Genomic DNA, 17,960 nt, shown 5'->3' with positions numbered 1-17,960 from the left:
AACTACCATTTTAGCTGAAGACAGACTTCTTGAAGTCCTCATTACTACCAATAAGCAAGAAAGGCCAAAGTAGAAAAGAACCAGACTACTACCTTCCACACCCTCCAACCCGCTTCCTGCAAATGAATGAAATTAAATCTCACTCCAGTAAGATAATGTAGAGGAATTGCCTGTACTACCTGAAGTCTTTTAAAAGAAAAATTAATAGAAAAAGTTACTTGCTTTCTTTTGTACTACATTCAGCATAAATACTTTAACTTCAAAATTGAACTCAATTTCTAATTTTCATAAGCAAATTGCTTTGAAAGCAGTTCAAGCAGAATGGAACACTTGAAATAGCTAAAATACATACTGTTGATGTTTTAGTAATATGAGCTTCAGCAAAACTTTTATTTCATATATCAGATACTGAGGTCCCACACACATCCGAAAAGACCCCTAAATCTCTGTGCCTTGAGTTAAGCTTACGCCTATTCTATCTCTCAATCCCATTAAGCCTACCCTCCCACCTATAAATCATGTTAGTCATACCATCCTCTGACTGCTGACACGGGCAGCTTTCATTTGCTCAAGGTGCCAGAAGTGGGATGAATAAAGATTAAAATAAATAAATAAAAGAACTTGCACTGCTGAAGAAACAAGTCTTTTTCTTGTCCTCATATATTAACAAGCAAGCACTTGGGACTGCATTGTACTGCATGTGTGCTTTCAGTTATACAGCTCCTCTATATTCAGGGATAATTTAAAAATAGCATCTACAATTGGAAGGTTTTCTTAAAATACAAGAACTCTTGCCAATATCAATATAAAAACCATAATACACTGTGGAAAAAAAGGGGTTTTAATCAAAAAATTAAACATGGAAGTCACATAGAAACACATGCATAATAGTCCTAGTATTATATAAGCCAAATAAAAGGTAATTCAACACAAATGTCATTTTCTAGCTTGAATTCCAACTCAACAACCTACTATCCCCAGAAATACGACACTGCAGGACTGACATTTTGAAGAACAGCTAAGAACACAATTCACGCAGAGATATACAGAAATTATATTAATTAAAAACAAAGCAAATGTATCTTGCCTACCTAGCTGCTCAATGATGCTGGAAACTGTCCCAAAGAGCTTCAGTTCAACATTATCTGGCAGAATTATTGATAAGTCTTCAACAGGGGGTAGCTCCTGCAAACAACAAGTCAATATTTAGATTTAATATCACACAAAAGCATTCATCACTTTGTCACTGCAGAAATTTGACAACTTGGAAAAATCTCCTAGCATTTTGAAGATTTCATTTTTAAAAAAATCTAGTTTTATCTGCCTCTTTCAGAATCATCCTAGATGAACTCATCTGGGGTTTGAGGACACATGTCCTATAGAGATGCTACTCTACATATTTCCATCACAACTAAAGCAGAAACCAATTTTATTTAACTGGAGAAAACCAATAATTGACATGAATTTAATCCAATTTTTTTAGATTAATAATTAAGCAATCAGACCTCAAAAATTAAGACCACTTGCAACAACATTCCATGCATGCTAGAAGAAAAATGTACACAGCAAGAGGTAATATAGATAAAATACACCAGATGTGTACCATCTGATTTAACAAAATGGTGTCTGTCCATTCATATGATGACTTGGATCATTGTAGAAGATGTAAACAGCACAACCTATACAAAGAAATTTTTTTTTGCTGATAGTTGCATGTGGTACAAGAGGATAATTAGAGAACAGAAAACAAAAAGCCAAACTTCAGATACAAAAATGAGTACTACACAATATTCAAACTTTTTCCTCAAATATAAGGATCAAAATCTACTATCAAAGACTTATTAACACCAAGTTAATCACATATATATATATATATATATACTATCCTGCTATGAAGTCAGTATGGACTTTATAAAATACAAGGCAACTACAGTAAGCATTATCTTCAAATTCAACACCTTGTGAATTGATAAGAGTTCAAATCTTAGCACTGAACTGCACTTTCGAAGGCCACAACTAGAAATACAATCCCACACAAACAGAAGAATTTTATCCTGGTTTATTAACACTTCATCTGATAATCTTCACCTAACAAAAGCATTTGGCAAAGGCTTATAGAGCACCACAAAGGTCAAAAAGGCCAAGACTTTCACAAGTGTTCTATCATTAAACTCAAGACATTAATTCAGATAGAAACACCACACCCATCTACAGGCCAGTGATTTTTCCGACATTAAATCAAGTTCACTGCTAAGACTTAACTGAGTCATTTTTCTAAGAGCAATTCAAAGGCCGAAGAGCAGCAGGAAGGTAGAATTCTGATCCTGTATCTCAAAATGGTACCTTCTGCCACACTATATACAGTACCTGCCAATCCTTGCCTCAAAGCAAGAGGTTTCTAAAACAGTTCCACTAACACTCCTTAATGTGTACACCTGAAAGACATAACTTTCTAAGTTATTAACTGCGGTGGGTTTCACTGTAGCAAAGTTCATTTTCTTCACAGCGGCTGTTATGGGGCTGTGTTTTGGATCTGTGCTAGAAACACTGCTGCTAATAGAGAGATGTTTTTGTTATTGCTCAGCAGAGCTTACACAGAGTCAAGGCCTTTTCTGCCTCTCATGCCAGCCCATCAGTGAGGAGGTGCAAAAGGAGATGGGAGGAGCACAGGCAGGACAGGTGACCTGCACTGACCAAAGGAATATTCCATACCATGTAACATCATGCTCAGCATACAAAGCTGGGTGAAAAAGAACGAGGGACACCTGGAGTGATGGTGTTTGTAGGCCCAAGAAATTGTTACACAGGATGGAGCCCAGCTTTCCTGGGAATGGCTGAACACCTGCTTGTCCATGGAAAGTGGTAAATTAATTTCTGGGTTTGCTTTGATTGTGTGTGTGTGGATCTTGCTTTACGTACTAAACTGTGTCTAGCTCAGCCTTGGAGTTTCTCTTTTATTATTCTATCCCCCATCTTGACACAGGAGGTGTGACTTAAAACAAACTTTTAGTTATGTTTTAGTTGGGTTAGTAGGAAAGGGTTTAAAAAAATACCATATCATACTTACATCAATAGGCAACTCATCCTTTGTTCTAACACAGTAAGATCTGTTATCCTTCTCACTTGGATGATCATCTTCATCAGATACTGCTGAAGATGAAGAGGAAGGTGTAGTTGATGAACTATCTGAATCTGTATCACTGAATGAAAAAACAAACATGAGAGTTAGAATACTGCCTTCTCAGAGTCACTGTTCTTGTAAAATCCCAACATCAGCATAACACTGAGTGGAAGTTAAGAAAATACTTACTCCAAGCAATGCATCTTGCACAATGAAGGGGAAAAAATTGTACTTTTTGTAAATAAAATGGATTAGTTTCGTAACTCGTGTCCTGTCCAAATCCCCCAGTACACATTCACACAGAGTAATTCAATATCTCTCACTGTCATGTATGTAAGAAATGTTTATTGTCTTAGATTCTTAATACTTCAGGAGTGGAGTAAGAAACCAGTCCTTATTCATGTTAATGTGTTTGTTTAAGCAAAGATCCAAGTTCTTCAACAGTTGGTGGAAGAAATAAATGTGGATCAACTGATCTGGGTGACTGAAAAAACACAATACAAACCTTACCAAAAAAAAAAAAATACACTGAGACAAGCAAACTTTTGCAAAATAGCCTTTCTTACCTGAAAAAAAAACCCTCACTCCTTTCTAGGTTCTTGTAATATCACAGTCTCCTTCCCAAATGAACAGATGGCTTTCTGTTGGTCCTTTTTTTTATTCCAACAAATGCTCATAGTAATGCCAAGTAAGAGCACCTCTCCAAATAAACGTTTTGAAAAAGTTAAATATGGACTTCTTGGAACAACATCAATACAACAGAAAAACAACAAAAAAATCAGACTAAAAGACCAATCAGTGGAGGGAGTTAAAAAAAGAACAAACTGAGATACATGCATACAGATAAATAAGTTCAAGTTACCAAAATTTCATCTTTAGTGTTCACCAGCACAACAGATTTTGGAAGTAAAAATCACTAGATACAGGTGAAGCCCCTGAAGTCAGGAATTTCATTTTCCATCACTTCATGATATTCTAGGAAAACTTTGAACCAGGGGAACTTTAATCAGTTAACTGTTAATGAAGCTTTGTATCTTTAAGAAGAGATTCTTAGACTTTATTTCAGCTTCCTCTAGTCAAAAGAAGCACATGCCCATCTTGCAGCACCGGCCCAATAAGAAACACAAAACCTCCTGCAACAACCAAAGTGTGCAGACTTCTAACACTGCAACAGAGCCCACATTTAACCAGTTACCTTTGACCAACTACAGTGAACATCAAAGCACAGGTGCAGCAAGTACAAGATGTAACCTTTTCTAAAAAAAAACCACAAAACAAAAAAAAAAAAAAAAAACAGGTTGAGAATGAGCTTTTCCACTAAGATGCCAACATCAGAGCACATGGTACACGGCGTGCAGACTCTCCACCTTGAGTCCCTACATTTCGGTTTTTAGCAGTAACTCTGCGGGTGTCCTGCCCAAGAGTCGCAGGTGCACTGAGAGCACCACGTCACGCCGGACACCCAAACGAGCACGGTGGGGTGGCCCAACACGCTCTCCAGGCCGCAGCCAGCAAACTCATGTTTTCACCAAGTCCTACACCCTTACATGCACTGTTTTGGAGACGTAATTTAACAGCTAAGACTCCTAGCGAAATGTAAGTGAAAATTCCGCCTTTGATGGGAAGGAGAGAGCTCTAGAGGCTGAAACACCGGGGCGGAGAGGCGGCAGGCAGGCACACCGGGCTCTCGGGCGCTCAGCCACAGCGCCAGCGGCCCGCGCCGCCGCCCGAGGCCTCAGCGAGCAAGGGGTGGCCGGGGGAGCGCCAGGGCTGAACCCACCTGTCCGAGTCCGAGGAGGGCACGGCGACAGCAGCTGCCACGGGCCAAGCGGGCGGCGGCGAGCGGCGCAGCCCCGCGGCTGGGGGCAGCGGGGCCTGGGCTTCCCCACCGCCCTCCGCAGGGCCCGGCGCCTTCTCCTTGTCGGGCGCCCGCTGCCCGCCCGGCCCCACGGCCAGGTTCTCCAGCTGCTCCACCACCTCCCGCTGCGCCTCCATTCCCGCGCCACGCGGCCCGCGGGCCCGCCCCCAGCACGCGCCACTTCCGGCCGCCGCCTGCCCCCGGGCGCGTGCGCCGGAATGCGGCATCCTGGGAGAGGGGCGAGGGCTGCCCGCGGGCCTGAGGGCGCGGCCCCGCGCTCCCGCTGCTTCGGGCTGCCTTCGAGCCAGCACCCGGGCTCTGTGGCTGTGGGCCTTGCGTGAAACACAAAGCTAGAGCTCATGGCTGCTCTTGTTGAGGACCTGCTGGGAGGGATTAGTTCCGGTGTTTTTTAAATGTGCTGACAACACACCGAATCGTGTAATTAAAACTAAAAAAAAAAAAAAAGTTGCGTAATGTCAAATTATTATACTAATAGTGATTTGTAGCCCATAATGATAGTGGCTGTATAATAATGCCAATAATGCAAAACCTAGCCACGTCCTTCACCACAAGTTAAATGTCTGTGTTCTAGGTCCGCCATAAATACTCATGGTTTTGGAGCTTGAGGGTGTTTTTGGTATGTCTCACACAACTCTCTGGGGCTGGGGGAAGGACTCGGCATCCCGGGATGTGGCACACGTGGTGTCCCTGACCCATAGGAGAGACCAGACTCAAGTTCCTCTTGACCACCCTCCGTGTCATTTGTCTGTCGCAGAGACGAACCTCTTCCTCACGAGGGTAACATAGCAGAAAAAGCACCGTATTTTTTCTTTAACACAATTTATCCATGGGAAATGCCAAAAGATATGCAAAAGACACACAGTCTCAGGAGGTCACTGTTAAGGTGACTAGCCCCTTTAACCCAGCCTCCAAAGTGCAGTCTGACAGCTGAGCTCCTGGGCCAGCGCTGTGTGTTCCTGACCACATCGCACTGTCCTTTGGACAGGCTTCCAAATGGTCTTCATTACCAGGCAACAGAGTGAGCAGCAGAGTACAGTACAGGCCTGAGGAGGATAGAGAAAAATAGATAAATACTTGAAAAGGTTGTATGTAATATTGCTGGAAGTGCCAGAGAGTGCTGGGACTTGAATATCTGATGAGAACAGAGAATGTTATGTTTCCCATGTAATAACCTTCCCCTCCAGCTGTGAGAGAATTGTGTGCCTCACAGCTCAAAGGGCACCCAAAACATTTTATTCTTGCTCAGAATGTCCAGGCTACATTGAACGCACCGTCACAAGAGTGCTTCACTAGTACCCCACACAGGCTGAAGGGAGCATCTGAAGGCAGAAGATGTCATTCTCTGGTTGTTCCACTCTTCATTATGACGCAGCAGATGCAACCAGCAAAATTTTATTTAGTAGGAAAATTGTACGTATCCAAATTGGTATGTAATTTAATTCATCAGTACTTTTTTTATTTGTCTACAGTTATGTATATGTCAAGCAGGAAAAGTACATTATGGGCATTCAATAGGTTTTGCACTGTCATAAGCGAGGAGCCTGTATAGGCTGTATGTGTAAACAGCAGCAGTAAACTCTCACTGCACGATTACTCAGAACACCTAGGGCAGGAATCATCTTCATCTTCAGTGACAGCATTGGGATCCTGAAATGAGTGTACGTGGGAAGCATGTTCTGAATATTACTGACCTGTAGTACAAGCTCTTTAACAAATGAGATGTTTAGAAAATCAAGCAATTAAATGTCAACCACAGTTAGTTGTCAATTGCATGAAGATTAAATATTGAACAACCATAAAAATGGTTTATATTGAATCTCACTGTCAAATATATTTTAATCCCTAAGGAAGTGACAGAAATGAAATAAATATCCAATTCAAGAATGAATAGAGGCTAATAGAATCCTGCTAAAATCCAATTGTACAAAAACAGGTTCTGCAAAACCAGTTTTTATTTTAAAACTAAGCAAGGACAGTTTATTATTAGTCTGAGGGTTTTTAAAAATGTATTCATTTGTTTTTTGAAAGAGATCTGAAATTGACTATGCTCTAAGATCTGTGAGTTCATGTGAGAAAGTTGATCAGTGTGACTGGAAGAGAATAATTTCCCCAAAGCAGACAAAGCCCTTGTATCAGCCAAATCCTTTCCTAACAAAAGGTAAAATAATTGATGCCATAATGCAGGATGGAATTAGTTGAATGAAAATTAATTTTATTTGCTAAACACACATCTCTTATAAATGTAAAAAGATAGTCAGGTCTCTACCTTGGATTTATGTAAGTAAATTTCTTCAACTGTCTTATGAACCATGTCTTTTAGTAAGTGTTTTATAGCTTTACTCTGGCACATAGATTGTGTTATGACAGTTTCCTCTGTGTTTGTGCAGAACTGGCAGCATCTTTCAAACAAAAAAGATACTTTATTTCATCTGAATGCTGCAGTTTAGCCCTTAACATTTAAGATAGCATTGCTCTTAGAATGAAGGTATTGAAAGGCTTGATGCAGAGTAAACATCGTCATCCACTCAGCCAGGGCATTTGTAAATAATCTGCAATGTAACACCATGAGCACAGAGATGTTCTAGGAAAAGAAACATTTCAGAGATGAACACTTGACTCACAGTAGTTCCAACGCATGTTTTCAAGGTCTGAGCAGTTAAGAAATGTCACTGCTGGGACTGGAATCTGATGTCATCTGTCAAGGCTGGGATAAAAGGTATTGTAAGCCCTGTTTTCTGCCTCCAGGTCTTTGATGAAGCTCTCTGGAGGTATTGTTTCCTACATTTATTTCTTCATCCTTGCTGCTAAGACAGGTGTGCATAATTGTTCCCATCATACTTTTAAAGCTAAAGTGATGGCACTCTGTTCCGGATTTGGCCAAATTTAGAAATACATCCTCTGAGAGAAGGCAGGATACAACCACCCCTCCCCCACCAGGTTCGGGAAAAAATAAATTTTCCTCAAAGGAAACTGAAAGAGATAAAAACTATTTATTTAATAAACACTCAGGAAAAGGATAATAATGCTAAATAATAAAACCTCCCAGTCTGCTGAGAGAAACCTGGGGGAAAATTCAGAGTCCTTCCATTGATCTCTCTCTCCCTCCTTGGAACTGGGACGGGGTGGTGGGCCCACCTCCAGGGCCAAGGCCTCAGTGGAAATTCCTCCCGATGTATTCTGATGTTGAAACAGCAGAGGAAAAAAAAAGAAAAAGTCCCAGGAAAAACAAAAGTTCAACTCTCTGTCTCTGTCCAGAGAAAGAAAAAGGAGCTGAAGAAACTGGCTGAAAGCAAGCCAGGTGCCTTCCCCACTCTTGCTCTGCTGCCGCAGCTGAAAAAAAAGTCTCTATCTCTGTGTGACCTTGAACAAACTGCAAACTGCTTTGAAGAAGTTTTGCTCAGGTTTTCCTCCCCCCTCTCAGGCTCAGTTTAAAGGCACAGAAAGGCACAAAATTAATTTCTGGGCATGGGGCAGCGATAGGGGATACACATCACAAAGTTACCCCAAGACGCACTCAAACTATTATTACAATGTTTTATTGAATTTCTTTGGATGCAATGAAGGAGTCTGTTGAAAACATCATTTCATCATGATGTCTTGACTCCTGGACTTGAACATGGAAAATAGACTGGAGATTTCAGTGTGCTGCTTATTATGTCTTGGGAGGAAAAGGCACGAATAAGAAAGGAAGTCATGTTTCTTTATATGTTTTAAGTATGAAAACAGACACTCTTCACAGTGACATTTATCATTTATATATTTTATACTTCCATATTCTAATGACTGTACGCTATATATATATCACTATATCACTGTACTATAGGCAGTATAAGCAGTTGGTAAGCCAGTTGATATAATATTTTTTGATATCAGTAAAGCTTTCAATACTCATAAGCTCCTTCTGGACAAATGTCCAGCACACACCTGGATAAACATGTCATACATTGGGCGAGCAACTGGCTCATGGGTTGGGTGCAAAGGTTCATAGTGAATGGGGTGACATCATACTGGCAACCTGTCACTGAAGGGGTTCTGCAGGGTTCCATTGTAGGGCCAGTGGTCTTCAATGCCTGCATAAACAACTTGGGCACAGAACTCTAAGGTATATTAAGTTTGCCCGTGATACTAAAATGGGAGGAACCATTGACTCCCTCAAAGTCAGAGAGGTCCTTCAGAGAGAGACAGACAAATTAGAGAGCTGGGCAATCGCTAACTGGCTATGAAGTTTAAGAAACACAAGTGTTGCATTCTGCACCCGGGGTGAGGCAACCCTGTATGTATGTACAGACTGGGGAACAAGAAGATGGACAGCAGCACTGCAGAAAGGGACCTCGGGGTCCTGATCAGTGGCAAGTTGGACACGAGTCAGCAGTGCCCTGGCAGCCAGAAGGGCCAAACGTGTCCTGGGGGGCATCAGGCACAGCATCACCAGCCAGGCAAGGGAGGGGATTGTCCTGCTCTGCTCTGCACTGGGGCAGCCTCACCTCGAGTGCTGAGGGCAGGTCTGGGTGCCACAATATAAGAAGGATATAAAGCAACTGGAGAGTGTCCAAAAGAGGGCAACGAAGATGGTGAAGGGTCTGGAGGTCAAGCTGTGTGAGGAGTGGCTGAGGTCACTTGGTCTGTTCAGCCTGGAGGAGACTGAGGGGAGACCTCATCCTGGTCTACAGCTTCCTCACAAGCAGAAGGTAGTAGGGCAGGCACTGATCTTTCTGGTGACCAGTGACAGGACCCAAGGGAATGGTCTGAAGTTGTGTCAGGAGAGGTTTAGGCTGGATATAAGGAAGGGGTTCCTCTCCCAGAGGATGGTTGGGCACTGGAAGAGGCTCCCCAGGGAAGTGGTCACAGCGCCAGCCTGGCAGAGTTCAAGAAGCGTTTAGACAATGGCCTCGGGCACATGTGTGATTCTTGGGGCTGTCCTGTGCAGGGCCAGGAGTTGGATTCGATGGTCCTTGTGGGTTCGTTCCAACTCAGGTTGTTCTGTGATTCTATGAGATTCTAGAGTGGCACCAAGGAGGAAGGGGAGTTGTACCACCACAATAGGGAAACCACGAGCTTAAATTTGCAACAGTTTTGAAGCTGCTGCTCCTATCTCAGAAACTTGTTTTCACTCTTCGGCTGAACTATTGGAAGCTAAGGTATTCAAGGTCAGGAGCAGTAGCAGGGAAAGGAAATCAGATCAACAGAATTTTTGGTATCACTATTGCTAGTCATATTTCATTCTACCCAGATGAATCAATATTGTAGCTTGCACAGCTGAGGTATCTGGTACAGAAACAAGATTAAAATAGCCACAGTACAGAATGTTTTACTCATTTCAAAGCTTAAAATTATTATACAGAGTTAAATGACACAAATTTCTTAGTTCTCTCTTCATATAAAGAGTTGGGCAGTTTATAACTAGCCGAAAAGAAAAAATATGACTTTTAAGGAATTTTTTTTTCCCAAAAAATACATTTTTAAATATGGACAAATTGTACAACTTTATTTACCATATTCTTATTTTAGTTTATTTTTCCAAATATAGCCAGTTATCTTCTGATGACTGAGCTGCCCACAGCCAATTTCAACAGTAGCATTCCAAATCCCTTCACAGATCGATGGACAAGCTCATCTCAAGTTATTCTAAGAGTTTGTACAGTTCATTTATCAATGAAGTCAATTTATCATTGGACTCTATTGCATTCTTTTCCTAGTTGATTTCAGTCAGTATTTTGAATTATACCAATGTAACCATAATTTGATTAGTTACAAAACCAACTGGATCCAAGCTGCATCTATAAATGTGATTTCTTCTGGTATGTGTAAACAGCTCAGAAATTTCAACTGTCTGCATAGCTGAAGTCAGTGTGTTGGAGTTTGTAGGCAGTCACATTTGGAGAGAGTAACTCAAGTAAAAGTGAATGTGGTTTCCCTGTAGTGACCTCTGTATATGAAATAGAAGTTTTAGTGAACTGGGTATTTATCTGATTATCATGGTTCAGTCATGTCTTCCACAACCTTGAGTGAAGTTTTTGTAGCTGACAGAGGACTTTATCAACTATCCAGAGCCTGGAAGTTCTCTCTTTCTGTCCTGATGTATGCTCTCAACCAATCCATCTCATTTTGCCTGCACAGCCTAGCATTCTTTCTGTGCTTGCAATAATGTTTTGGGTAGACAGGCACCCATTAAAGTGTCAATATATGACAGGCATTAAGCATGAAACCAGTGAACAAATTAAAGATTGTACTTTCAATCCACTTATGATAATTGAATCTAAAATATTTCTCACTTTATTCAGATGTTTTGCTCTAGATTTCTGCACACTTCACGTCTCAGACTATATTTCTTACATTGTATTTTCATAACTTCAATGCAGCATAAACGGGCACTGCAAGCAAAACAAGTGGTTTTACCTTTTCTCCAGTTCTCATTTTCTGTCTGTTCCACTGTGCCAGCATTTCTGTCCTTGCAGACATGAGTAAAACTGAGAGTTTTACCTCCTCCTACTCATGAGGAGGAATTAGTTGGTTTATGTTGGATTTTTTTTTTCCAAAAGATAAGTGTTAAGAAACAGGATAACAGAAGGAGTATGAAAAATGCTAAAAAGTCCCTTTGAAACAAAAACTGGTTTGTATGGAAACCCATAAATAGACACTTCTTTGGAGTTTGAAGAAAGCAGTATAGCATAGGATAAGAAGAAGATACAGGAGACTAGCAGGTGAGAAAGTTGCATATTTAGACTCATTGAGTGGCTTTTAGGAAATCATTATGTCCTCAAGAATTTTATGCATGCTCATTTGGCCTTCATATTTCATTTGGTATTCAGGGAGTTCCTTCCACAAAGTACACTGTTTTAATCTTTCCCTTGCATTCAGACTGAACCACAGGGAATCAATTAAGCCTTTGGATTAATTATAATTCTCTGTACTCTTAAAAAAATCAAACTAACAAAAAACTCCCCAACACCTGAAACTCAAAAAAAAAAAAAAAAGTTTCAGGAAGTGCAAGCATGTCTACCTGCAAAAATGGCTACTGAAAGCATATTGCCTTAGTGCTCAACTCTTGTTACGATTCTGCACTCATAGGTAAGATCTGCATCATGCTGTCCCGCATGAAAGCTGCAAGTCAATTAAAGTAAAACTGTCTGTAGAACAAGGTAATTTTGGAAACCTGCCCGATAAAATATTATCTTATTCTTGAGAGAAATTACAGTGCCTAGGAGCTCAATGTCTTCCGACAAAACTGAAAATCTTGCAGATGGAATCTTCTCATAATGTCACCAATAAGACACAAACACAGTTGTTGAGATCACTTACTCAGTGATTATTCTGAAAGTAGTAATCAGATAAAGCGAGAACATTTTACATCACATACACAAGTTGTACCCAAAGTTCCAAAATTATCTAAAGAAAGTGGGAAAAGAAACTAAAATGAATATATATTGCACAGGGCTTTCTGAAATTCATTGCCTCTGCTTTTCCTCCTACACTCCAGTTTCCCATTCAGGGAATTAATGTTTTGTGCTGCCCGTCCATCTGTCTCAGGAGTTCTCTTACCATGCCATGTTCCCTTCCTTTCCTTTTCTTTCTCGTTTGTTTGACTTAATCCTTCTTTTTTGTAGTAATTTGTTGTTGTTGATAGGCTCTTTGTGAACCAATGAACACAATCGTTCCTTGGGTCTCAAACCACACAATAAAGGGATGTGGCTCATTATATTCAGTCTCCTGCAATCTCAGACAATCATGTGACTCATGGTTGGTCCAGAAGGACTAGAAAACATCCACTCTCCACATCACAAAATGGAAAAATATTTCTTTTTGTTTGATGAACTGTACAATAATAAAAAGCAATGCTACCACAGTGCCTCAGAAAGAAAGTAAAATAGACCTTATGAAATGATCAAAACCTTTCTCCCTGTAGCACTGAGTGGCCATTTGTTGCAGAAATTACCTCAGTTTTGACCAGGCAATGGGAGAGGTACCATGCAAATGGGATCAACAGTGCCAGTATCAAGTCCTCACTTATTTAAGCTGATGAGAAGTAATCCATATTATTATTGCTACTAATTTTAATCCTGAACCATGAGTCTGGAAACTCTGAGAGAACTTCTGAATTCAGATCTCTGATCTACTGATTAATTTTTTAAAAGTTAATTATGAATATGTGGAAGAGCTGAAGTGCTTAATCTGCCTGTGATACTTCTCAACTTGCATGAGAATGGACATACATGGGCATGGACAAACTTTATATGAAAGCTTTGTTTTATCTATTGTCACAAGAGATCTGGAAAGCAATAAGGTGGCAAAATTTGCTAACCTTTACACAAATAACAGTAGTAAACTTATGGGTGACTGTGAGGAATTGCAGATGGACATTGAAAGACAGAGCGGTTGGGTGATAGAAGGCAGGAAAATTTCAGAAACAAAATTTATAAAATCAAACATACAAGATAAAACAGTCCTAACTTTACAGATACTAAAATAGATTCTTAGATGTTTACTACAAATCTTGTAAAACACCTTAGGATTATAATAAATAGGTCTATGAAAGCATTAGCTGAGCACTCAGTAAGAATAAAAAAAAAAAAAAAAAATGGAAAAAGAGAAAGACAAAGACAGAAGGAGAAGGAAAAAGAGAAAAAAATAAGCAGGGAAGCAAACAGAAAAAATAGTGTCCTGCAGAATAAATTGACTGTGCTTCTGTCTCTTGAATACCGTATGCAATTCCTAATGTCAGAACGGATATAGTAGAACTGGAGCAAATGTAGGGAAGATTCTGTTCTAAACAGACAGCTTTCTTCAGTCTGCAAAAAGACAATCCAGATGTCAGATTTATGAGGCATATGAATAAGAAACAACGCTTGGCAATAACAAGAGGCTTAGAACACTGACATGAAAACATTAAAACCTTCATGTGGCCGGTCAAAATAAAAAAAAAAAAAGAAAGATGGTCCTTCACACAACATATAAGATTGAGCTATGGAACTCCTCTCCACAGAATGTTTTGGATACCAGAAGTTTTTAATAATTATAAAAATAACATCACTGCCTTCAGAAAATCCCTGGCCCACAGATTGCTGCAGACTAGGAGCACCTACACTAGCTTTGTTAATTATGCTTTTCTTTTAGATAAACGCTGTCATCTTTTGATGCAGACAGGATATTCACCTAGATGCATCTTTTGTCTAAACAGAGATGGTTTTGTCTTCTCTCAGAGGGAGAGAGTTCCTGATCAGTAGTTCCTGATTCCTCTGAGACATCCTAACATACAGGACTCCTGAAGCAATGACTACTGCACAGAACTCTCTTCCTGATCTGCTTGGGTTCACTAAGTCACATTCAGAAGGGATGCTCTCAGTTATTGTGCACAGAGACTTCTCAGTCAACTTATTAATATGTACACAATTGACTTGACATTGCCTAAGAAACAGACATAATACATGTGGCTGCATGATGTATTTACTCTTTTTTATGTGCAGAATTTTCCTGAGAGACCTACAGGAATCTTACCCAACAATAAAAATAAATTAATCCTTTTAAGAAATGGTTTACTTTTCCTAGTCAAAAGACTAATTTCACTAAATGGCACTTAAAGCACAAACCAATTTTATTGAAAAAAGGAATATAGCATCTGCATTCCCCTGTTGTATTTTAATGATGATAATTAGTGGATGACTCTCATAAAAAAAAGAAGTGTGCTACAAGACACATCATTCTGTACATTCAGATTGAATTTTAATTTATTTCAGGAATTATTGCATATCGTTTAATATTTTTTTTATTATTGCTTAGATTGATTAAATTATCTCAAAATTCCACTTGTCAGTTGGTATCTGAGGTTTGCTTTCTGAATATTGGAGATATGCCATAGACAAATTGGTTTTGCTGTTCAAAATGGATTCAGAGGAAACTGGAGTACTGGTTGCTTTATTGATTAAGCTAAGAAAAAAGGTCATATGCTGCAAAAGTTTCAACTGAACAGATTTATCCTCATTGACCATGCAGTAAGTCTACAGCTGGAAGTAGGCCATCATATTTTTCTCCAGATTCTGTTTTCTATCAAGCTGTTATTGTGAATGTGAAGGTTTTAAGACTTTGTCTTCCACATGCATGTCAATACTATCATTACCTTATTTTATGAATAAAACCTGCTGCATAAGCCAGTATACTTCCACCAGAAACATAATTCTGGGAGAGTGTGGAAAAGGAAGAAAACTTCTCAGAAGTTTAGTCCCTCCCACTCAAAAGCAATGTGTTCACCAATGTATACTGTCCCTATCCAAGATCATACTTTGATAGCTGTTAGAAACTAGGTCACTTTGCTTTGCCCTGTTTTCCTTGACAGCAAGAAGAGAAGGAGTGGAGGAAAAAGGTGATCCAAAAGCAGACTGTTATAAGAAACAAAAAAAGTTGGAGGAAGAAAAACATTAGAGAGACAGGACATATGATTTCAAACCCTGCGATGAATTCCTTGATAAATAATAAGTGCTTAATTGCAGCAAGAAGAAAGACTTTCTCCAGCTTGTGGCCAGAAAGTGCTGCTCTAGAGCTATGAATAATCATGGCTGTTTCTGGTAGAAGACAAGACTGGATTTGCCTACCCAGAAAACTCAATTGATATTAATATCAATTATATATCGTATGTAGAGATAATAAATATATCATATTATAAGCATGATATATAGTCATAAATATAATAGCAATAAAGGAAATACATTCTAGAGATGCTCAGTTGTTTTCCAACCATCTGGGTCTGCCTCTTTATTGCAAATGATTTTAGCTCCTTATTCCACAAAGCTGAATACACCAAATACATGGACATACACGAAGGAAAGGCAGCTGTGTGTCTCTGCTCTTTGGTCTTTTTAGGTCACCACCCTGTTTGCTCAGTGTCAGAGTAGAGGAAGGAGTTTCAGTTGCAGATGAAAAGGAAGAGAAACTTCAGAATTGGAAGTTTATAAATGAAGCCATTTCCTCACTCACTTCCTTGTATTTTCTACCTAAAGTTATTAAGATAAAGGAAAGAGTGAAAGGGCAGTTATTTCCATACAGAAAAACACTGGACTTGGGATGCTAGAATATCAAACAGCAGAATAAGGCTGTGCCCATGGTAGCAAGGGGAAAATCTTGCCACTAGTAAAGGCTGAAAGAGAAGCGATAACTGTGAATGAGAAAGGAGTTTAGACTATGACATTATGATGTATGTCACAATGACGCATGAAACCCCAATTTGTGGACAAACTAACTTTAAGCTACCTAATAAACTGGTGGGGAAAAGGTAATATGCAACAGCAGAAGGGAGATATATTAGAGTATTTAGGGAGGCAATGATCAAGTAGTAGAATATTTTTTAGTGGTTCACATAGCCATAGTAGTGATGAATTTTAAAAATCAAAGCTACACACGCAGGACTGAGTAAATTTGAGCTAAGAAGATAAAGCAGAAATTTTGCAACTAGACTATTTGAGTGCTTTTCTCTTCTTTTTTTTATCTTATTAAAATCTATTTCTATATTTCATATATATAATATATATTTTTTCTACTCTTATAATCTTGTACATAAACAAGAAAATCAAACACAAAGGTGCTTGGAAGGACAATTTCTAAACCAATAAGCATGCATTTTCTTTGCTTTACTACTTTATTTTTACATTCATGTAATCTTCACACAATTCCTTCTTTGTCATCTTCTGTTACACAACATAGTAAAACTACTCTGTGACTTGTATTTGTTTGTATATTTGTATTATGTATTTACCAAACCATATTTCTGGGGGTTGATGTCCTTTGTGATGCTGACCAGCGTCATTAATAATATTTTAAAAATACCATGTTGCAAAAGAGTTTGTTTAGATAATATAGTGATTACTCAGCTAGATATTCCTAGATGATTCATAATTCTACGATAGGAAAACCCAAAATAGAAATAGCTAGGTGCTTTTGTTGGGTAGGTTTTGTTCTGCAAAAAGCACATTGTGATGTTAGTAATGAATCCAAAATAAAGAATATATCAAATAGATTACAATAATATCAGTGAATTCAAAACTAGAAATTTGGCATTTCATCAAATTGCTTGTAACTCCAGATGGTACAGTCCTATGTGAAGCATGTTCAGAAGACAAGTCCACCAGCTACAGTTATTTGTTCTCATTAAAATATTGTCACAGTAAAGTGTTTAATTTTGTGATTTCCATTTAGTTAACATATATTCTAGATAAATTTTTACCAGCTCTTCACCTTTTGAAGATTTATATATTGATATACTTTTCAGATTTTTCTAATACTGTGTTTCCTGTTTGGGAGATACAAAAGCTTGCCGAGAAATCTTCTCAGTGTCCATCAAATCAAAATGTATATTTCAGTCACATGTTTACTGACATTCAGCTGAAAATAAAAGGCCAAGTAATAAGGAAGTTAGCAAGCAATTCCTAGTCTGCTTACAGCCCAGCATGGAGTTTTCAATCAGTTGTGGACTGGAGATTCAGTTATCTCCTGACCACTTACATGAGCAGGAGATCCAAATCCTTCTAGATGTTTTACACTGGCATGGGGCATTCATTGGTCCTAATGGTTGATCTGTTTTTCAACAGAAAACTCATACTTAGGCTAAGCATAAATACTAGGAATTGCCATGGAAACAGTTCCGTAAAATGTTATATTCACTGACATCTGTAGCACATTTTCTGTGTCTTACAGTAAGAAAACTCACCTCTTTTGCTTCTGTGTAAGTTCAATATTCCTCTTGACCCTATGTCACAGAAAATGGATTAGACCAAGAACATGAATATCTACTTCTAATATTTTACATTCTGAGCCCTCAAAGAATGCAGTCAGCATCTTGACCTTGACATTCTTGATCTATTTGCCATCAGAAGTGTCGGTATGCATCAAAGGCACTTGCTTAACTCCATACCTCTTTTTTTATCTTTCAGGAGTGTGAGAGACTGAAATGGTTAATAGCTCAAACATTGTTAAAAT

The 17,960-nt window shown here is 39.1% G+C and overlaps 1 protein-coding gene across 1 annotated transcript in view; it reads right to left on the bottom strand.

Moving 5' to 3' along the window:
* The window catches only part of NAF1 (nuclear assembly factor 1 ribonucleoprotein), a 28,128-nt gene extending 22,979 nt beyond the window's left edge, over nt 1–5,149 (bottom strand). Inside the window, exons 1-3 of the mRNA XM_032109271.1 lie at nt 4,902–5,149; nt 3,068–3,200; nt 1,092–1,185 (exon numbers count right to left, since the gene is read on the bottom strand). Coding sequence (XP_031965162.1) covers nt 1,092–1,185; nt 3,068–3,200; nt 4,902–5,116 — 442 coding nt within the window. The 5' untranslated portion in view covers nt 5,117–5,149. The remainder of the gene's footprint in view (nt 1–1,091; nt 1,186–3,067; nt 3,201–4,901) is intronic.
* Nucleotides 5,150–17,960: the final 12,811 nt, after the last annotated feature.

The sequence above is a fragment of the Corvus moneduloides genome, chromosome 5 (assembly GCF_009650955.1).
Source record: "Corvus moneduloides isolate bCorMon1 chromosome 5, bCorMon1.pri, whole genome shotgun sequence".
Taxonomy (NCBI): Eukaryota; Metazoa; Chordata; class Aves; order Passeriformes; family Corvidae; genus Corvus; species Corvus moneduloides.
This window is presented reverse-complemented; position numbering and strand designations above follow the sequence as displayed.